At 45.0% G+C, this 23,638-nt stretch overlaps 1 protein-coding gene across 1 annotated transcript; it reads right to left on the reverse strand.

The window, feature by feature from the left end:
- Positions 1–467: 467 nt before the first annotated feature.
- MYCL (MYCL proto-oncogene, bHLH transcription factor) lies at positions 468–6,540 on the reverse strand. Its single transcript, XM_068265384.1, has 3 exons — positions 6,485–6,540; positions 5,127–5,602; positions 468–1,860 (listed from the first exon to the last, which is right to left on the reverse strand). Exons 2-3 carry the CDS (start codon positions 5,596–5,598, stop codon positions 1,301–1,303), a joined length of 1,032 nt encoding a protein of 343 aa, XP_068121485.1. The 5' UTR covers positions 5,599–5,602; positions 6,485–6,540; the 3' UTR covers positions 468–1,300.
- Between the last annotated feature and the right edge of the window lie 17,098 nt (positions 6,541–23,638).

The raw sequence follows: 23,638 nt of genomic DNA on the forward strand, positions 1-23,638 counted from the left end.
CTCTGGTGTGCACCAGCCCATTGAAATACATTACCCTAGCGGATCCGCACCCGCAAGCAGATCGCAAACTGCAGTGGAAACGCTCCGGTGTGCACTAGGCCTAAGTGCTTTTGAAAATAAATCCCTGAGAATGCCCCATGAAGAGATGGACTAGTCCAAAACCTGTCACTTCTGCCCGATTTCTACTACATACTGTAAGGGACAGCAACATACCAGAAAATGTATGGCTTTTTGTGGGAAAGGCGATATTGGCTACTGAATGGGATAAAATTCAATCCTTTGTTACAGTTCCTCTTTAAACCAGTGACATTTTGGACATCCACAATCAAATCACAGTAAATTAGACAAGTTCACCAAAGGAGTGATTAAATGTGTATTTGTGTATTCAGTGTATCATTTGGCATTGCCCAGGGTAGTGCAGAAATTAGGCCAGTTACCACAGGTTAATGAAAACATGGCAGGTCCAATTCATTTGCCAACACAGAGTGTTTAATAAATCTCAGAAATTTGTTCTAAAGGTGTACAAAAATACAATATAAATTTGTCATTCAGTACAAAATCCAGCAGGCAGCAGCAGGTTCAAAGAAATATACAAAAAACAAGAACACAACCAAACACCACAGACAAAACCAGTGTAAAGTGACAAGAGTGAGGTATAGAGTGGTTCCCACCAGACAGTTCCAATGTTCCCTCTGACAAGATAACAGTCATCCAAGTAGTCAGGAAATACTTTAGCAGGAGAAAGTCCATAGTGACAATACAGTGCTACTAGAGAAATAAAAAAAAAAAATTAAAAAAAATTCCTCTAAGAATTCTTACTGCATTGGAGACTAATGACAGATACTTGAACAATTTTATAAGAGAAAGTAAAAAAGGCCGCATACAAGATATGGCAATGCTGAGCTTAAAGTGCATTACAGAAATTTGCCAAGAACTTTAAATTACATGAGCTAGATTCATAGCCATCACCCTGGGATGCATGACTTGTGGATCTTGGAGGTACAGCTGTACATTAGAAGTCCTAGATTGGGCTGAAAAATGTTATGAAAAAAGTAAAAAAAAAAAAAAAAAAAAAGTGTCCCAGTTTTTGTCAAGCAGAGGGAGTAATGTCATTTGTTGAACCTGAGAACCCAGGAAGAGTCACCTGATACAGCCCTTTCTTTACTTGCGCTCTACAGAACACCCTCTCAAAAAGGAGAGGAAAAAAAAAATAAAGTTAATCTCACTTCTGTGCATTCCCATGACAAAACTCCTCAAATTGTGCAAAATATGCCAGGCAGATTGCTACCGTTTGTCCCTTTCAACGTTTCCTCAGCTGGGAGAGCCTCCGCAAAAGTTTGCGGTGACGAGATCGAAGTTTAAGTTTCTCCGCCGCCAGACGCTGTTCGTCACGGACAAGTCCTGCCAGATATTCTGTTGCTTTACTGAGCACTACTACTTTAGGAGTTTTAGAAGCTTTAGCCAGACCGGGTACTTCCTCTCTTAGAGCCAGGAATCGGGACCGCAAATCGTTCCTTCTCTTTCGTTCCATATAGTTGTGATTTTTTCTTTTAACAATGTCCTCACTGTCTGAGCCAGACTGTCCAGAATAGCTTTGTTCTGGTGTACTGCATGGTTGTATTGACGAGCAGCTTACTTCACCAGGCTCTTCTGTGGTGGGAGATGGACAGTCCTCGGGAGAGGCAGGACTGGGTTCTGGGGGCAGGCGTGCTGCATAGTTATGTTGCTGTTGATGAATGGAGATATGAAAGAGTCTGGTGGCAGTATCCAGTGGGTCAGCCCGAACGGTGATAGTGACCGGCTGACGACCATGATAAGAATTCCGTTTTTCCACAGTCACCACATCAATCTCATCTTCATCTGGAATTGAAGGGGAAAGGGGAGGATTAGAAAGAGTTTGGTGAAATACACTAAAAACAGCAAAGTTAAGCAAAACAAAAAGGCTATGCAGATAAAAAAAAAAAAAAAAAAAAAAAGTTATGTTATCAAGCAATGTTTGAAGAAAGGAAAGCAAAATATGGTTAAAGAAACGAAGACCATTAACTGTTCAGAAAATACTGGGCGGATCAGTTTTTACCCAAGTACTTCTTTCATGGAGAGACCAGATCATTGCAAGGTGTGTAATTAGGGCAATAAAGTAGACTGCAAGTTTACAAGACAGTGAGAAAGCAGAACTCACATATAATGCTCAGCATGTATGCAAGGTAACACGCCTATGCAGCATGCCTTACAATTAATGTATTCCGGCAAGTCATGTTGCCAAACAAAGGCTGCAAAGCAATGAACAAGGGGAGTGTTCTGGCAGCATGTGCAGCAGGCAGTACATATGGGTGAGGCATTGGGGGAAGGGTGTCTGCTGATTCAATACAAAAGAGACACCACAAAAGGATTGAATTATGTAAATAGGTTCACTTCTCCATTAATAAATCCTAGTCACATGTCAAAGGACTCCAATTGGTCTAATGCCTGCAATTTAAATGCTGAGTCCACTCTCATTGGATGGAGATAGTGTCCGACCCCTGCCGGCTGCAAGCTGTTGCTTTTTTTTGTCTCACCATGTGGCTGCCCCATTCAGCTGAAAGCACATGGTGTAACTTTTTAATACTGAGGCCTCCTTTCCAAGAACTGTTGATAGGCAGTGAAATGCCTCTCAAACACTCTCAACTGCTCATTAGTGTCTGGTAACTGCTTCTTGCTACATGATAACTGCTTACTTCTGCCTGGTAACTGCTTGCTGAGCACACAGCTCAACAGTTCGTGGAAAGGAGGCCTAAAAGTGGGTGGGGGAGGTGGTAGAAGCATCTGCATAAGCCCAACAGCACTCAACCTCACCCGCATGTAAAGGAAGAAAAACAAAAACAGTCTCCCTCAGTTACATGTGACCAAATCATACCACAGAGAGAACCAGTATGCAGACACTGCAGAGATTGACCAAGTACCACTAAGGGTGTTAGTGTAGGCAACATCAATAAGGGCCCGTTTCCACTATAGCGTTGCGAAATCGCCGGCGAATCACCGCAGCCAAATCGCATGCGGGTGCGATTCCGCATGCGTTTTTTGCCGCGATTTCGCATAGGTAAGGCTGTATGCGAATTTAACCATGTCACTGCCTGTGTAAATTAATATTAATACCTATGCGAAATCGCGGCAAAAAACGCATGGGGAAAACACATGCGATTTCCCTATTAAATACATTGCGTGCGATTCGCCTGCATTCCACACGCAGGCGAATTCTGAGGGCCCTACCCTGCAGATTTTTTCTGCACAGAAAAACGTGCGGGGAAACGCACAAGTGGAAACAGTCCCATCCACTTGTACTGACTGTGCGAATCCGCATGCGGGCAACGCATGCGGATTCGCGATAGTGGAAACGGGCCCTAATTCTTTTAAGAAATGGATGAGAAAGCCCTGTGTAGGTCAGAAGCTCAACGCAAGTTGTATAAAAAGTGCATCAAAGTTGGCGGTTTTCCCTGTGGCAACTTATCAGCTTATGTTTTGTGCGTGGGTTTTTTTTTGTTTTTTTTTTGGACAAGCACATCTAGGTGGCAAAAAAACAGGTTGGGAATACTTAATAAGATTGAACTAGATTGTAATTTAGTACAGTATAACTAAGCAGATCAATGAAAGCTGATAACTTTGCCACAACAAGCCTACTTTACCTGCTATGCACCTGCTGTTAATGTTAGGTGTGTACAGAATACAGGTACCAGCTTGCTAGTTATAAGGAAGTGACACGGTTTAAAGGGATCCACCTAAAGTTACATACAGGCCTCGATTCATAAAACTGCCTGCGAGCGGGGAAAGTCGAGCGGGGAAACACCGCTGTCGGTATTTCCGCCTTCAGGGTGGTAATTCATAAAAATGTAGCTACTTGTGATATACGTGCGGAGATACTCCGCTGTAGGCAGGCGTTAGGCTGTCGGGAGACGTGCGGAAACAGGGGAAGCAGGCGGAATCCCTCCGTGCGGTGTTCTCTCTGCAGCTGCTTGGGAGGTCTGTCCCATTCACTGCAACGGATTCCGCACGCTTCTCGCCACATCAGAGGTAGCGGTAATACCCGTCCGCATACCGCTACCTCTAATCTTTATGAATTGACATTTGTTACTGTTGCTGTGATAATCACCGCGCAAGGCGGTGATTGATCACTCTGCTCGCAAATGTCGGCTTTTCATGCGGAAAAAGCCTTTATGAATGCATATTTTGGTGTGTGGTCGGTAAAGTGAGCGTTTTTTTGCATTTCCGAATGCGGGAATGCTTTATGAATCGAGGCCACAGTTTAGATTTCCCTCCCTAACATCAAGCGATGAGCGAAGATACTGGCTGGATGGTGTAATGGTTAAGGGCTCTGCCTCTGACACAGGAGACCAGGGTTCGAATCTCAGCTCTGCCTGTTCAGTAAGCTAGCACCTCTTCAGTAGGAAAACCTTAGGCAAGTCTCCCTAACACTGCTACTGCCTATAGAGCGCGTCCTAGTGGCTGCAGCTCTGGCGCTTTGAGTCCACCAGGAGTAAAGAGTGATATAAATGTTATTTGTCTACTATACCAATGCATCTGGCCTCTACTAGATAGAGAGACACACACACACACACACACACACACACACACACACACACACACACACACACACACACACCATTGACAACATAAATGCTGTCAATGTCACTTGTGTAATTTAGGTTTGAAGGCATACACTGGGATGGATAATATGATAGAAGAACAAGGTGTCCAATATTAAAACAGAAGTTTTCATATTTTGCTAAACTGACACCAACAAATTGATTGCACTTCAGAACTGAGACACTCCTACAGTAGAAACTCGTTAGTTAACAGATTCCTCAGATCCCAGCAAATGCATCTGTATAAATATACGATGTATGACTTTTCCTGGTCCCGCAGAGCTTACTAAAAAAAAAAAAAAAAAAAAAAAAAAAAAAAAAAAAAAGGGATTGTACTGTATAGAATAGATAATGAAAAATGTCATAGCACAGACCTTTTTCATTACAAGGCTCACTGATCTACACTGAATGGGTGAAATGAATTGGAATTATGTGGTTAGTGTGTCAACAAGTTTTACCAATACAATAACCACCCCTTTATCCCCACATATTCAGGGATTTCACCCTTACCAGAGTCACTGCTGTCGTCAGATTCTGATGAATTGGGAATTTTATCAGAGTGGGGTGATGATACAATAACTCCTGGTGTCACCTGGTCAGCAGAGTTACTCCCACGGTCCGACAGATCAGAATCCACCACAGGTTTTGTAGCAGTTGCCGGCTTTGAAGCACTACCGGAAATGCGTTCGTTGAGGACTTTTTCCAGGTGTTCCCGAGTTGAGAAACCGCTCCACATACAGTCTTTCAAAAGAACTACTGAGCTAAGTCCAGGAATCTTTACAGGGGATTCATATCCCAAATCCACTATTTCTGACCCCCAGTCAGTACCACTTTCCCCCAAGCATCCTGCATTAGATGGTGAGCAGCCAGGTACAAGCTCAAATTTCTTCCAGATGTCTTCACTGGGAGCAATATAACGATAAAAGTCCTCCTTGAGATCTTCATCATAGAAATAGTGTGTACTGTAACACCCAAGATCCATTGTCCTATAGTAAGAAAACAAAGAACTGTCATTTCCCAGGGAGGAGGGGGATAAGCACTTTATGCAAGACAGGAAACATGTGCCACTGATTGGTGTTCTTGTGTTACAGCTGGGACATAACAAGGAGATGGCAGGGCAAAAGAAAGCAAGCAGTATTCTGACATTACAAGCCAGTTTAATAATTGAAAAAAAACAAACTGCACATTTTACTAATTGGCTTATAATATACATGTGCATATCCATGTTTATCATGAATGGACAAAGCAAAGATACAAAAAGTCAATAGACATAGCACCCAGACACAAGAACCTGCAGAAAATGACCCTAACTCACATCAGTAAATATTTGGAGTAGAGAGTATGAGGGGGACTCTAGATTCACAAGCTTAATAAAATGACCAAAGAGAATTAATATTTCTCATATAATAGCAAAAATAGTAAGAAGCAAAAAAATAAATAGCAAGAAGGGGGAAAACCCAAACTCCTTCCTTACTTTATAAAGTTGACGTTTGTGAGTTCAATCACTGCACTTGCACTGCTGTCTGCATTGGCGTTAGGTAAGATAAACAATTAACAATAAGGTGGTGCCCGGGAGGAAGAGAGACTAGCCTGTGTTTACAAACAAAGGTAGGTTTTTGGACAGCTGGCATCAGAACAATAAGATCATAGAACAGCATATTCTGCTGAAGCGTCAAACAGAAACAAATCTACAAAATGGCAATTTATTTTCTTGAACTCTATTAAAGCAGCAGCAGAAGCCATAGAGCAGGTGTACGGATTACACAACTCCCTCAGCTAGTGAAGTGGGCGCGTTCCTCACCCTTCCAGCTCTCATAAGCCCCCATTGCACGTCCCAGACTCCCCTCCCGCATCGTGCCCTCTCTTACCCCCGGTGTCCCCGCACGATCTCTTGGACACGCTGAATCTGAACCGGTTCATTGTTCCCTCACATTATTATACAGCTTGTCTGACTCCTCCCCCGGTGGGCTTGTCCAGGAAAGCCGGCTCCTCGGGAGGGCGGGGGTGGCTGGTTTGCATAGCAGCTTGCACATTGTTCAGCCTGGCTCTGTTATTGTGCTGGCTGACAGGAAGCTGGGAGACAAAGCTCCTCTGGCTGACTGTGTGTGTTTAAACGGCTGCATGTCACTAGAAGGAATAACTGCTTTTATTCCCCATTTGCACTGCACATGCTTTGTCCTGACTCCTGAGGCTGAGACGACACCTCATACAGTTGGTTCTGTTCATGTTTTATATCAACAAATAACAATGGTGACAAGCATAGAAGCTTCATGGCATAGATACCAATCTTACAATATTTGTTTATAGTTTTATTTTGTTTTGGGTTTTCTTAGCCCAGGAAATAACTCTCATTTTTAGCTTCCATGCTGAATGGTGAGTTTCAGGCGTTTTCTTTATTACTGTTTTATGTTATTATTTTTTACTAATACTCATCCAACTTTTAAATTAGTATGGAATGCTGTTGGATTTAATTTTTAGATCTTTCCACACTGTGACTGTGACAATACAGACAAAACCATATGGACATGGACATAGCACTTCAGCTAACTGTGTCCCCTCTGAACATGCTTTTTTTGCATATTATTATTATAATGCATTTATATAGCACTGACATTTTCCATATAATGAATGGAACAACTCAACCTATGTACATTCAAAAATGAAAGCCTGAAATGATAGTGATAATTTATAGGATCAGTTTTAGAACAATCATATAGAGACAGGTTACTAGGCTATCAAACAGCCTGTACTGTCCTATGGAGGGAGGAGGTGGGGAAACAAAGAAAAACAATAGCAGTCAGTCATTAAAGCAACCAAAGTGAGAAGAGTATGGAGGCTGCCATATTTATTTCCTTGCAATACCAGTTGCCTGGCAGCTCTGCTGGCCTGGCTATACAAGTGTCTGAATAATACTGGAAACAAGCATGCAGCTAATCTTGTTGGATCTGACAATAATGTCAGAAACACCTAATCTGCTGCATCATGCTTGTTCAGGGTCTATGGCTAAAAGTATTGGAGGCAGGGGAGCAGCAGGATAGCCAGGTACCAATGAAATAAATGTGGCAGCCTCCATATACCTCTCACTTTAGTTGATCACAAACCATGTAATTAGCAATGTCCTGAGTCCCCTATCCTGAGGCTAGATTTTCACCTGAGACTAGTGTTGTCCGGATCATGAACGTTTCGGATCTTTGATCTGAATCTCTTTTGTGAGTCGAATCATCCGGATCATCAAAATGAACGATTCGGTTCACAAAGGGGGTGGAGCCAGAAGCGGCACGCCCCCCTCAGTGGGCAGGGGGGGTCTGTCCTGTCAGCGGGCAGGGGGGGTCCTGGAAGCAGAGCAGAGATGGATCACTCAGTTGGAGGGGAGCCAGCCTTGCACAGGGACAGGTAGATGAGAGAGGGGACATGGGTGCCACTGCCAGATATGTGTAGAGCACACGTACTGGCTGTAATGTGCTGCTCATTTTAGGCTGTCTGTTCCGTAGTTGTGCACAGTGAACAAATGGGGAACTTGTTATGCTGGGAATACACGGTTGGTTTTTTAGGTGATTAGATGGTTCGATAGATAATTTCCGACATGGAAAAAGATAAGAAAAACAAGCAGAAGATAAGAGAATCGACGGCAGAATCGGGAGGCAAAAACGATCGAGAGCAGAAACGCACGGCAGAAACGATTATTCCCAGCATTAGTGCTTTATAGATCAAGTATAATGTACCTAGAGGGCCTCCACTTGTGGAAAGGGAAGAATGTCTGCATTCAGATGGGTGATTGACGACTCTTTCAAACCAAATCCCCAGGGACTGCAAAAACTGATGTATACAATTGTTTCCTGCTATAAATACACACAGATTATACATTGTGATGTATGTATGTATATATATATATATATATATATATAATTATGAAGATATAAAACATGAATAGTGATGTTGTATAGCTGCTCTTTCATTGATTTCATACTCTCTGATAAGATAGATTTACCTCAGCTGACCCCCATTCACTTGTATTTGACTCACAGGGAGCTGTTTCACTACTGAGTGTGTGTATACATGTGATCCATGATGATGCCCAGGGTAAGTATTTTATGTTGGTGCGTGGGAAAAACTGATTTATTAGCTATGCCTTGTATTAGGGCTATGCATAGAAGAATAGGGGAGATTCCTGTGGTAGATCAGGACATCTGTTTAACCCTTCCCCCCACACACCCATATCAACCCCCCTCTGTATTCATCCCACTATAAGCAACAAAAGAGGTAATGTCACTTTTCAGAAAAAAACCTGCACTGCCCCTAGGGGTGTGTAATGGGGGAGGGAGAAGCTACTTTGCCACTTTACTCTGTAACATAGATTGATACTAATTGTCTTGTGAAGAGCTAAACTGTTACAAAGTAGATATGGTACTACCCGAATAATCAAAAATGTGACATTGCTCATTCAGAAGCAACATTATGTAAGAGAAAAATATTGTTGTCATCATACATTCCCAGTTCACAATGTATACATTGTATTCATCATTTGTCACTGTAATTACCAATTCTTTATTTTGTACCAGTGTCTTTATTTGGTGTACACTATTGTCTGTATTATTAGGTACCCTATGTGTGCTTCTTAGTTTGTACAGCTCCACAGAATATGTTGGTGCTTCATAAATTAATAATAATCATCTGAATTGCTTCTTCAAATTTGTGTACAGAAATATATGATTACGTTTAATGACTATGGAATTTAGGTTTCACAATTTCATGTATATGGTTTAAATTGGTCATTTGAAAATACACTTTCTTAAGTTCTCTTTACTACATATAGCCTTGCTGGAAAGCATTGTTGAACATATATTTAGATGGTGCTTAGGGTTCTTCATTACTTGTTTGCTTGCTGAGCCTTGGTAAGAGGGACAGACATTATGGATTGAATTAACATAAGAAAGAATTACACCTCCTTGAAGCAAGAGGTGTAAACTATAGGATGTACTTTATTTACACTTCCAAATGAAGGTGAGATTTTTTAATCTTAGTACACACATTTAATTTATATCAACTGTAACGATTTCTAATTGATCATTAGGGTGACAGTTTTGGAAAGGAACACTATACAGTCATGCATCTTGTGCCACTCTATGTCAATTGATGTCAAGTGACAGACAGCCTATTGGGCCAATCAGAGTGCGGGGATCAGGTACTTTAATGTGACTGGACCCGCTGGTGATGATGCCAAGAGGAGTGGAGCTGCGTTATGTTGGTAACATTCGCTATGCTGCAATTCAGCAGCATAGTGCTCACTGACTGCCCGTTCCCCCACTACGCACACTGCAATGCCAATAGGGCTCCTAGCGTGCAATGACACTAATTAAGGCACGCTTAATTTTATAGCGCTCATAACAGCTGATAACCCTCGCTGTTACGCAGCGCTAACATTAGTGTTAGTTAGTGTTAGTATGATTTGGCATTATACTACCTGTACTGTATTGTGTATCTTATTGCTTTTTATTACCTGTATTGTTGTATCTATTGTGTATTACCTGTATTGTGCTGTCGGTCACCCCTTTTATCATTGTCTGTAATCTTATGTATTGTACATCGCTGCGTAATATGTTGGCGCTATATAAATCCAATAAACAACAACAATGGTGACTGCACAGCATTAAGCTGGATCTACACACTGCGATTTGGCTTATCAATCGAGCCGCTGATGTGGCTTGATTGATAAGATTTGACAGGTCCGATCTTGCCGCCGCTAATTCCCTGCTCGTTCCCCATGAGCGGACAATGGCAGGGAATCGAGCGGAAGATAAGCTGCGCCGGCGGGGACGAGCGGGTATCAAATCCGACGGACGAGCGGGGACGCGGCGTGTACGCGGGGATGCAGAAGAGGCGATCTTGCGGCTAATCGAGCCGCCGGATCACTACGTGTAGATGTAGCATAATGCCTCGTGCTTCTCACCGCTCCAGGTCTTTAGTCATAAATTGTGAAACACATTCATTAAAAATGTAAATAGCCTTGACTCCTCCTTTCCCTCCCCTACCAGATACCCATTCCAAATCCTTAAACTACATGATAGATCACACAATATATTTAAAATCTAGATTGAAGACGGGAGAGGTACGGAGATGGATTACGACAAGGGACTGAATCATAACAACAAAGGACTGAATCGTAAATATAAATGTCTTTGGATGTACAATAAAGTTTGCTAGTTTTAAAGAGAAACTCTGACCAAGAATTGAACTTTATCCCAATCAGTAGCTGATACCTCCTTCTACATGAGAAATCTATTCCTTTTCACAAACAGACCATCAGGGGGCGCTGTATGACTGATATTGTGGTGAAACCCCTCCCACAAGTAACTCTGAGTACCGTGGTACTCCTGGCAGTTTCCTGTCTGTGAACCTTGTTGCATTGTGGGAAATAGCTGTTTACAGCTGTTTCCAACTGCCAAAAAAGCATGCAGCAGCTACATCACCTGCCAACAATAAAAAATGTCACCGTGTACTAAATGTCAGAATGTAAATCAGGGATTTAAAATGTTTTACAATGGGCGAACACTGACTAAATCATTTATACATAATTATTGTAAAAATAAAGCACTTTTTTATTACATTATTTTCACTGGAGTTCCTCTTTAAGATCTGAAAGACCTTGGGAAGGTATAGAGATAAAGAGAAGGCGAGAAAAGGAAAAGAAAGAGATGCCCCATTCCAGCACTGTGTCAGATCTCCAGTTCTGCTACAGTGGTGAATAATGTTCCCCACCCCATGCACAGACATACACTGGGATGCAATGTATAGACATATACTTTTTGGCAGTTAAACTGCTGTTCAGGAAATGCTGTTGAAAACAAAGAAAACCCTAAGAATCCTCTATGAGGAGGTGGACTGGTCCAAAACATGTCGGTTCTGTCAGATTTTAACTGCCTACTTTTTTCGCGATACTGGTCCTTTTAATAAATAAAATGTGAACTTTGTTTTTGGCATTCTAAAAATCAAACACGCTAACACTTACCTGGGGCTTCTATCGGCCCCCTGCAGCTGTAATGTCCTGCGCCGTCCTCCTCCGATGCTCCGTTCCCCGCCGCGGTCCCAGTTTAATCACGCAAGTAATTACACTGCGGCTGCCGCGCGCATGCTCGCTCCCGCGCACGTCATCGGGAGCTTACTGTGCAGGCGCAGTACAAGAAAACTTCATGCTGCGCCAGTAAGTTCCCGATGACGCGCGCGGGAGCTAGCACTATTCGTCTATTTAGACGAATATTAGACCGGGACCTGCATCGGAGGAGAACGGCGCGGGACATTACAGTTGCAGGGGGCCGATAGAAACCCCAGGTAAGTGTTAGCGTGTTTGTTTTTTAGAATGCCACAGAACCCCTTTAAAATAATGTGCATAGACCCATTGCTGCCTCCCACCTAAAATAATTTTTGCCTGGTTGATGTAAAGATTAATCATTTCTAAACTACAGAACCAAACAAAGTGTGGATTAACATACTCTCCTTCCATTGGCTGCATGATTGTTCCAGGATCTCAGAAACTACTTAAACAAAAAACTCTGCTTCACAAACTACTGGCATTTTTTTTAAAAAGAAAATATAGAATGCAGCTTGCATATTTCGCTCAGTTAATGTACATTTTATAGGCATTGCACATAGCACTGCAGTATTTCTTATTACAACACTTGGTCTAAAGCTGGGTGTAGAACATTTAATTTTGTCTTAAGGTGGCCACTAATGGTCCAATTTTCTAGCGAAAAATCGTTTGAGCGATCAGAAATTCTGATCGGAAGAAAAATCGTTCACTACACCATCAACGAACCAATCTTTGCTATCTATCGATCACGATCGTCTTTAAAATTCAAAATTTCGTTCGGACGACTTTTTTTTCACTCGTTCATAATCGAACATAACCATTAATGGATATTATTTACTGGCAATTCGATCACTGCCGACCTAGAATTTCGGATCGATCGAACGAGTTTTCGCTAGAAATTGGTCCATTAGTAGCCAGCTTTAGTAGAAAAAAAAAAAAAGAAGATTTGATTAAAAAAATGAACCTAATGAAAATCTGTTAAAAAAAATGTATTAATTGATCAGTTGTATTATGTTTATCAAACTTTCATCAGGAAAAGCTATTCTAGTGGGGGCCATACATGGTACAATTTTTTCATACAATCATTTTTATGTAATATAAGGGTAAATTCAGTGAATATACTGAAAGGATAATTTAGGCAGTTCCCTTATATTACATAGAAATGGTAAGATTGAATGAAAAAATTGTACCATGTATGGCCACCTTTATACTACATAGAATTGGTAAGATTGGCTGAAAAATTTGTACCATGTATGGCCACCATACGGCTCCATATTTTTGTACTGCTTGGAGAAGGCATTAGATCGAATTTCTGCTATGTTCTGATGAAATATGATGTTGGACAATGTCACAAGGTAATAATTATCAGTTTGGTCAGTTAGGTATAAATTGTTCACCACACCCTATGTGTAGGATGGAAATGATTAGCCATACATGGGTGAATTATGGCTTTATTTTATCACGACTGAACAAAAGTATGCAAAGATCTACAATAAAGTTCACCAGCAATGCTTTAAATATGCATGGTTGATAGGTGTGAAAGAAAAAGTCAATAAATAATCAAGCTAGACTTTCTCACACAGGACACAGTACAAAAGTAGTGATTTGCTTTAGACCAAGCAGTGTCATTTAGGAGTTCCTATTTTACAGTATGTAAATGCAAAACAGACGGTATTTGTGACTATCGAGATTGAGCATGTGATGTCTCCCACAATGGCCTCAATTCACTAAGGTTAACTCCTGTCTTTAATAACTCTTCTGAGCTGTTTTACAGTTATCACCATGGTGATATAATTGTGATAACTGTAAAACAGCTCAGAAGAGTTATTAAAGACAGGAGTTAACCTTAGTGAATTGAGGCCAAAGTATCACTTCTGAATATGCAAATCGTCCCTTTGTGTTCACCATGAGCTTGCGGGGCAATCTGTAACACAGTATGTAAATGTTACACTTATTTACCTTTCAGTATGCCAGACTGTTTAGAGAAAAGGATAGTTTGTTTTAAATATGGAGATTAGCCTTTTGTCACCTGAACTGATTTTTGGTGACAGTCTGATGTGTCTATGGGCATTCCACATAGCTTACATACCAGATGTAGTTGGCCAGGTTGAGTTTTCCATCTAATTGTTATTCAATTCAAGAGTGAATTCACTTGCCCTTCCTACTTTTCATTTCTATGAAGACCTTTAACTAAAGCTACACACACCTTGAATTACTGTCCTCTGCAGGGACCAGGACTTGATCCCTCAGGCAACAGTTCAGGGTCCAATGCTGTACAGATTAATTGATAGCCAGCTTCAGACTTTTTTTTTTGAGGGTGGGAGGGGGGTGGGGGGGGGGGTTAGGAGGTGGCACAGTGGCTAGAGCTGGTGGAGCCATTGCGGCACAGGACAAAAAAATATATACACTGCAACAATCTTTTATAGTATGCAAGATATATTCTACAGACATTACATGCCATGCACCATGCACCCTTGTACACTTTTAGCGACGGGGGTGGGGGAGTTACAACAAGGTTAAGACGGGGGCCCAGGAAAAGCATTGCAATTCCAGTCTCCCAGTTTATTGGTTAAAAGGGTGCTCAAACAAATTGAAACATCCCCCCACCCCCCCAATATATAAATGTAGTAGTCACATACTTGCAGATAAAAGAATAAATATGCTTCCAGATAAAAATAATCACGTAGTCACATGGCGCTAGATAAAATAATCACATAGTCACATGCCCCCCGATAATACATAGTCACTTGCCTCCAGACAAAAGTTGTTTGCCTCCAGATAAAAGAATCAAGTAGTTACGTGCCTCTAGATAAAACAAGTAGCCAAGTGCATCAAGATCTAATAAGTAGCCAGGTGCCTCCATATACAGAAATTAAGTAGCCCTGTGCATCCAAATAAAAGAATTAAGTAGCCATGTTCCACCAGATAAAATAATTAAGTAGTCATGCGACCCTAGATATGAGTATTAGGTAGCCAGATTGCTCCCAGCTTCACAGTTAGCAGTATTAGATAGCCCTATTATTTCCCAGATAGCAGCATTATGCTGGGAATACACCATGAGATATTTTGGCAGATAGATGGTTCGATAGATAATTTCTGACAGGTCCGATCTCATTTTTGATCGCTTTTGTGATCGATTTCTCATAGAACTGAATAAAATTAATAAAAAAAAGAAAACTATCGGACAATAGATCGGAGAATCGATCGGACAGTAAATCAGCTGAAAAATCTTATCATGTATTCCCAGCATTAGGAAGCCACATATGGCCATAGTAGTATTAAGTAACCAGGTGTGCCCCTAGATAGTGTGCCCCTGCATAGGTAGTCAGAGGTAACCCCCCAGTATTAGATGTACAACCCTAGTATTAAGTAGCCAGAAAAGCTCCCAAATATTAAGTACCCCGAGGTGCCCCAGCATTAAGTTGCCCCCCCCCATGAGCTCCTTCCTCATTATAGGTAGCAGCTGTTCTCCCCCCCACCGTATAGGTAACAAATGTGTCCAGAGTATTAAGAATCCCTTCAGTATAGGTAGCAGATGTTCCCTCCCTTCAGTATAGGTAGCCAGATGTGCCTGCAGTATTAGTAGTCCCCGTTATAGGTAGCAGATGTGTCCCCAGTATTATGCACTGTAAGTAGCTATATGTAGCCCCAGTGTTAGGTTGCCCCCCCCCCCCCCCCACCCCCATATGCAGAATCGTGAGCGGTGCAATATGGAGAAATTATTCAACCTCTCAGCGCCAGAATCTCACTTCAGCGGTGTCTAGCAACCCCTGTCTATGACAGCAGCACCGTCATGTAATAAGAGAGATGCCACTGCAGTTGTAGAGAAGAGATGCTCCAATGGGGCTAAAGAGAGAGCCTGGTGCTGAGAAGGGAGTAACTGCCTCCATAATGCTCCACTTGCAACTAGTGTTGGGCGAACAGTGTTCGCCACTGTTCGGGTTCTGCAGAACATCACCCTGTTCGGGTGATGTTCGAGTTCGGCCGAACACCTGACGGTGCTCGGCCAAACCGTTCGGCCACATGGCCGAACTAAGAGCGCATGGCCGAACGTTCCCCGAACGTTCGGCTAGCGCTGTGATTGGCCGAACGGGTCACGTGGTTCGGGCCCGAACGCGCTCTGATTGGCCGAACGGTCACGTGGTTCGGGTAAATAAATACCCGAACCACGTCATATCTCCGCCATTTGTCTGTGGGTTTAGCTTTGGGTAGGCAGGCAGGGTAGTTCGCTCTCCAGCCACGCTAGCCAGGGTCCCCCCCAGTCATTGTGTGTCGCTGCTGGGAACAGTAGTACACCGCTCGCTCAGCCACACTATATATAGCATTGTTTACTGCCACTGTGTACCTCGCTCAGCCACGCTATATATATAGCATTGTGTTTTCTGACACTCTGTGTACACGGCTTAGGCTAGCCTGACTAATATAGCATTGTGTGTACTGCCACTGTGCACCTCGCTCAGCCACGCTATATATAGCATTGTGTGTACTGCCACTGTGCACCTCGCTCAGCCACGCTATATATAGCATTGTGTGTACTGCCACTGTGCACCTTGCTCAGCCACGCTATATATAGCATTGTGTGTACTGCCACTGTGCACCTCGCTCAGCCACGCTATATATAGCATTGTGTGTACTGCCACTGTGCACCTCGCTCAGCCACGCTATATATAGCATTGTGTGTACTGCCACTGTGCACCTCGCTCAGCCATGCTATATATATAGCATTGTGTTTTCTGACACTCTGTGTGTACACGGCTTAGGCTAGCCTGACTAATATAGCATTGTGTGTACTGCCACTGTGCACCTCGCTCAGCCACGCTATATATAGCATTGTGTGTACTGCCACTGTGCACCTCGCTCAGCCACGCTATATATAGCATTGTGTGTACTGCCACTGTGCACCTCGCTCAGCCACGCTATATATAGCATTGTGTGTACTGCCACTGTGCACCTCGCTCAGCCACGCTATATATAGCATTGTGTGTACTGCCACTGTGCACCTCGCTCAGCCACGCTATATATAGCTTTCAATTCCAGCAAAGGCTGGTTAGGCCCTGCGCTCGCTTTATGTACTAATAGGATATAGCAGACACTGTAATATAGTCACATATGAGAAATGTAAATGTACACAGTAACAAAACAGTTACTCATAAAATAATCATTCATAAATTATTCATGAAATTGTACAGTAACTCAGCCGATATTCCAAGGCTGAGGCACATAAAATCTGGAATTGGTCCAGTCAAATGTCTATAATACTTTTCCAATTCAATAATAAGCTAAAAAGTCCCCTGACAAAAAAGCTTTTGCTTCGCTGAAGTCGACAGTAGGCGAGTTTGACCTCTCTCTCATACAATACTTCAAAATTTTGACCAGCGCTGCATAGATTCATATGTCACTCCCACCACCAGCACCACGTGGAGAGCGACTCACCCTTTATGTTGGACCACAAATGACAATGGTCAGGAAACGCATCTGGGGCATTCAAGGCTCCCCTCACCTATAGACGCTATCCCTCCCTTGTTGTAGTCACCAGCATGCACAGGGTTCCAAATGGATTCAGCTTCAAAAGTTTCCTCGGATAAAATACATATCACTCATAGCGCAACATTGCATAAAAACAACAAGCCTTTATTACAAATGTGCACTCACAAGTTCCAGGAGGTTAGTATGGCTCAGAGTTTATCCCGCGGGCTCTCCCCCGCTCGGCCTCCCGGTATGGCCGAAGGTGTCCTCAATCCCTGCGTGTGCGGGTCCACTCCTTTCTCCCTCCTATCTCCTGTGCATGAAAAACGCCGTTCGTAGCTCCGCCCTATCGATTTCGTCACATCACACGTGACTCATCAGGGGCACGGAGCTACGTCGGCGTGGAAATCCTATAAACTGTATTGCTGGCTCTCTGATTGGGTATTCTGGTGTAGGTTCCGCCATTAGCTATCCCACTTGAGTATTTTATTATTTTTTTAACATAAATGTCATTTTATGTAGCAATCCGGCAGGGTCCTCTTAGCACCTGTCTTCCGGGACCATGCTGGAGAGCACAACTTTTGATAAAGTTTTGTTGTGGGCGGAACCTACACCAGAATACCCAATCAGAGAGCCAGCAATACAGTTTATAGGATCTCCACGCCGACGTAGCTCCGTGCCCCTGATGAGTCACGTGTGATGTGACGAAATCGATAGGGCGGAGCTACGAACGGCGTTTTTCATGCACAGGAGATAGGAGGGAGGAAGGAGTGGACCCGCACACGCAGGGATTGAGGACACCTTCGGCCATACCGGGAGGCCGAGCGGGGGAGAGCCCGCGGGATAAACTCTGAGCCATACTAACCTCCTGGAACTTGTGAGTGCACATTTGTAATAAAGGCTTGTTGTTTTTATGCAATGTTGCGCTATGAGTGATATGTATTTTATCCGAGGAAACTTTTAAAGCTGAATCCATTTGGAACCCTGTGCATGCTGGTGACTACAACAAGGGAGGGATAGCGTCTATAGGTGAGGGGAGCCTTGAATGCCCCAGATGCGTTTCCTGACCATTGTCATTTGTGGTCCAACATAAAGGGTGAGTCGCTCTCCACGTGGTGCTGGTGGTGGGAGTGACATATGAATCTATGCAGCGCTGGTCAAAATTTTGAAGTACGCTATATATAGCATACTGCCACTGTGCACCTCGCTCAGCCACGCTATATATATAGCATTGTGTTTTCTAACACTCTGTGTACACGGCTTAGCCTGACTAATATAGCATTGTGTGTACTGCCACTGTGCACCTCGCTCAGCCACGCTATATATAGCATTGTGTGTACTGCCACTGTGCACCTCGCTCAGCCACGCTATATATAGCATTGTGTGTACTGCCACTGTGCACCTCGCTCAGCCACGCTATATATAGCATTGTGTGTACTGCCACTGTGCACCTCGCTCAGCCACGCTATATATAGCATTGTGTGTACTGCCACTGTGCACCTCGCTCAGCCACGCTATATATAGCATTGTGTGTACTGCCACTGTGCACCTCGCTCAGCCACGCTATATATAGCATTGTGTGTACTGCCACTGTGCACCTCGCTCAGCCACGCTATATATATAGCATTGTGTTTTCTGACACTCTGTGTACACGGCTTAGGCTAGCCTGACTAATATAGCATTGTGTGTACTGCCACTGTGCACCTCGCTCAGCCACGCTATATATAGCATTGTGTGTACTGCCACTGTGCACCTCGCTCAGCCACGCTATATATAGCATTGTGTGTACTGCCACTGTGCACCTCGCTCAGCCACGCTATATATATAGCATTGTGTTTTCTGACACTCTGTGTACACGGCTTAGGCTAGCCTGACTAATATAGCATTGTGTGTACTGCCACTGTGCACCTCGCTCAGCCACGCTATATATAGCATTGTGTGTACTGCCACTGTGCACCTCGCTCAGCCACGCTATATATAGCATTGTGTGTACTGCCACTGTGCACCTCGCTCAGCCACGCTATATATAGCATTGTGTGTACTGCCACTGTGCACCTCGCTCAGCCACGCTATATATAGCATTGTGTTTAATGACACTCTGTGTACACGGCTTAGCCAGACTATATAGCATTGTGTGTACTGCCACTCTGTGTACACCGCTCAGCCAGACTATATAGCATTGTGTTTACTTCCACTCTGTGTCTGCTGGGCCTGGGAACAGTAGTACACCGCTCACCCGCCACTGTATAGCATTGTGCTCTGTGTCGCTGCTGGGAATAGTGGTACTGTATAGCATTTCTGCACTGCCACTGCACTGCTGCCAGTCAGCGTGTACTGTAAGGATAAGTGAAATGAGGAAGAAATCCGGTGAAAGAGGAAGGGGCAAGGGAAGAGGTGTTTCCCCTGACGGTTCACGTACAGGCCACAGGGGAGCACCCAAGAAAACCCACTCAATACCGCCCATGTTGTCCAGGACAACAACCCTCACAAATCCAAAAGAACAGGACCAGATAATTACTTGGATGACCTCTCAAGCGTCCAGCAGTGGGTTAAGCAGCACCAGCACATCACGCACGAGGTCCGAGTCCTCAGCCAGTTACAAGGAGCCAGTGGGCACAAAGCTGACACAACCGGCAGCGACACCACGCACACAACTGCCAGATAACCAGTCCTATGAATTACCTCAGGACACAATGGGGTATTCGCAGGAGCTATTCCCAGCCCAACAAACTTCCACCTTTCAAAGGTCAATGGAGGAACAGCCAGAAATGTTATGCCCGGATTCACAACCATTAACTGTGGGAAATGCACCGCGCACTGAAATACAAGGCGAGTCCGAGGAGGACTCGGAAACCCAAATCCCAGAGCAAGTTGGGCAGGAGGGGTTGCAATTGCAGGAGGTCGGCCGACAAGATCTGGAAGACGACGTTGGAGTGAGCTGCGCAGAGGTTGTTCTGGGGAGCTCTACTCCACGGCGGCGGCCCCCCACAATGACATATGACGAGTTTGAGGAGATGGAAGAGGAGGGTATGGACAATGTGGACAGAGACCCAGATTTTATTTGTGAACGAGAACATCGCCGTCGTAGCAGCAGCACAGATTAGTCTGTTGAAGAACCCACTGCTGCACGAGTTCGCCTTGTGCCACAAGGTAGGCGGCGTGCAATTTCAGGCACCACAAGCGTGGAAGTTAGAGTGAGAGGCAAAAGAGGAGGAAACAGAAATCGCCAGCAAGGAGGCAGGTACTCCAAAGTCTGGGCTTTCTTTGAAGACTGCACTGAGGATGTTACCATGGCGATTTGCAAGGTGTGCAAGACTCGCCTGAGCAGGGGGAAAAGTATTAACAACCTCTCCACCACCAGCATGAGCCGCCACATGCTATCCAAACATCCCACTCTGTGGGCAAACGCGGCAGGACAGGGTACCAGCAACACTGCCTCCCTTGGGTTCACCAGACTCACCACCAGACCCGCCTCAGCAGCAGCAGTAGCCCAGCCATTGCGTGGTTCACAACATTCACAAACATCAGACGACGCTGACACTGTCACTTTCCGGAGTAGTGCTCTTGAGGTCTCCCAGTGTTCATCAAACACAACAACCAACAGCCCTTCCGTGTGCAGCGCTACGGTTCAGTTGTCTGTGTCGGAGATGTTTGAGCGCAAGAGGAAATTGCCAGCAAATGACCCCCGGGCCGTGGCAGTAACAGCCAGCATAGCCAAGCTTCTGGCCTGCGAAATGCTGCCATATCGAGTGGTGGAGACAAACAGCTTCAAGGGCATGATGTCAGTGGCCATCCCACGTTACGTGGTTCCCAGCCGCTACCACTTTGCGCGCTCTGCAGTGCCTGAGTTGCATGAGCACGTGGTCAGCAAAATAACCCGAAGCTTGAAGAATGCCGTTGCCTGCAAGGTTCACCTCACCACTGACACTTGGACGAGTGCGTTCGGCCAGGGTCGATTTATCTCCCTTACCGCGCACTGGGTGAACCTTGTGGAGCCTGGCAGCGATTCCTCACCTGCTACGGCGCGGGTGTTGCCCACGCCGCAAACAGCTGCACCGCCGTCCCTCCCACTGGATAACAACAGCAGCACCTACCTCTCTGACTCCTTCTCCTCCAACGCATCTCAAAGCTGTACCTCATCCGGAAACGCTAACCCAGCAGCAGTAGGATCGTGGAAGCAGTGCAGCACAGCTGTTGGCATGCGTCAGCAAGCGTTGCTGAAGCTGATCTGCCTTGGGGATAAGCAGCACACAGGGGAGGAAATTTGGAAGGGAATAAAGGAACAGACGGATTTGTGGCTGGCACCGCTGGACTTGAAACCGGGCATGGTTGTGTGTGATAATGGGAGTAATCTCATTCGCGCTTTAAGGTTGGCTAAGCTGACACACATCCCTTGCCTGGCGCACGTGATGAACCTAGTAGTTCAGCGGTTCCTGAGGACATACCCAGGCGTGGCCGATCTTCTGTTGAAGGTGCGTCGAGTGGCCAAACATTGTAGAAATTCCAGTACTGCTTCGGGGGCACTCGCCAAGATGCAGGAGCGCTTCAATCTCCCCCACCATCGCTCGCTGTGTGATGTCCCTACGCGCTGGAATTCTACGCTGCACATGCTAGCACGCTTTTGTGAGCAGAAGAGTGCAGTGGTCCAGTACATGACGGCGCAGTACCGAGGCGCATCCGGACAGCTGCCAAGCTTCTGTGGATCCGATTGGGCCAACATGTTGGACCTCTGCCAAGTCCTCCAAAATTTTGAGCAATCCACGTTGCTTGTGAGCAGTGACAACTCTTCAGTCAGCATTACCATACCACTGCTGTGTTTACTGAAGAGGTCAATGTTGAAAATCAAGGAAACAGCTGTCATGATGCAACTGGGGGAATCTGAAGGAGAAAACGATCAGCGTGATGGTACCAACATCAGGCCATCCGCCTCAGGGAACGCTGGCCCCAGCAGATATGACGAAGAAGAGGAGGAGGAACAGCTGGAGTTGGAGCAGGAATTTCATGCCACCACTGACGAGGGCCAGAGCGGTGCACGTTGGACTTCCACAATTCAGCGCGAATGGTCAGCAGAAGCAGACCAGGAGGAAGGTGACGACTATGATGCATCACAACAACTATCACAACGCTCACAAGAGGATGATGAGGATTCTGGTAGGACTCTTGCACACATGGCTCAATTCATGCTAGACTGCATTGAACGCGACCCACGCATTGTGCGCATTCTGGACAACACCAATTACTGGGTTTATACCCTTCTGGATCCACGGTACAAACACAATGTTCCAAAACTGCTTGAAGAAAGAGTCAGACAGGTCAAAATGGAAGAATACCAGCAGGCCCTTGTGGAGACTTTAGAGAGGAGATTGACATCCTCCCCCTCCTCTAGCCAGTTGTACGCCGACAGACTGACTTCCGCAAACCCAGGACGACCAGGAGGGCAGCAAACAACGCAAGCCGCAGCTAGTGCACAAAAGGGAACGGTATCGGCAGTGTCCTTGGAGTGGGAAAATTTTCTGACACCCATGCACCAGCAGCCCACTGAACAGGAAGCGTGCAGATCCACCTCCAACACCGATCGCCTGGAGAAGATGGTCAAGGACTACATGTCAGATGACGTAGCTGTGTCGAACAATCCATCTGCACCCTTCAACTATTGGGTATCGAAGCTAGACACCTGGCACGAACTGGCAATGTACGCAATAGAGGTGCTGGCTTGCCCGGCAGCCAGCGTTATGTCGGAACGCTGTTTCAGTGCTGCCGGAGGCATCGTCACAGATCGGCGTATCCGCCTCTCCACAGAAAATGCAGACCGTCTGACTCAAATTAAAATGAATCAATCCTGGATTGGAAACGACTACGCAACACTCCAGGACCCCAACCAAGTAACATGACCAATGAACATCTGGGATGGTGTAGCGTTACCGGTCCCTGTTTATTGAACCTCTCATCTGTATTACATTTATGACTGCATGGCGGCAAAAAGCATTGCTGCTATATCCGCACGCTTTTTGTCCTCATGCAAGGCCTGGGTTGTTGTGTCTCACAAAGCGTGGCCTTCTCCTCCTGCGCCTGCTCCTGTTCCATCACGTGTGCTGCTGCTGCTGCTGGGTTAGCGTTGCCGGTCCCTGTTTATTGAACCACTTATCTTTATTACATTTATGACTGCATGGCGGTACCTCATGCAAGGCCTGGGTTGTTGTGTCTCACAAAGCGTGGCCTTCTCCTCCTGCGCCTCCTCCTGTTCCATCACGTCTGCTGCTGCTGGGTTAGCGTTGCCGCGTGGTCCCTGTTTATTGAACCACTTATCTTTATTAAATTTATGACTGCATGGCGGTACAAAGCATGCTATCCGCACGCTTCTTGTCCTCATGCAAGGCCTGGGTTGTTGTGTCTCACAAAGCGTGGCCTTCTCCTCCTGCGCCTCCTCCTGTTCCATCACGTCTGCTGCTGCTGGGTTAGCGTTGCCGCGTGG

The sequence above is a fragment of the Hyperolius riggenbachi genome, chromosome 2, assembly GCF_040937935.1.
Source record: "Hyperolius riggenbachi isolate aHypRig1 chromosome 2, aHypRig1.pri, whole genome shotgun sequence".
NCBI lineage: Eukaryota > Metazoa > Chordata > Amphibia > Anura > Hyperoliidae > Hyperolius > Hyperolius riggenbachi.

Bases quoted from the DNA above. Each gene is read 5' to 3' on its own strand.
- MYCL (XM_068265384.1), bottom strand. From the start codon at position 5,598: ATGGATCTTGGGTGTTACAGTACACACTATTTCTATGATGAAGATCTC. The intron at 1,861-5,126 runs GTAAGGGTGAAA...CTTCAATTCCAG, and splicing joins TGACGACAGCAGTGACTCTG to ATGAAGATGAGATTGATGTG.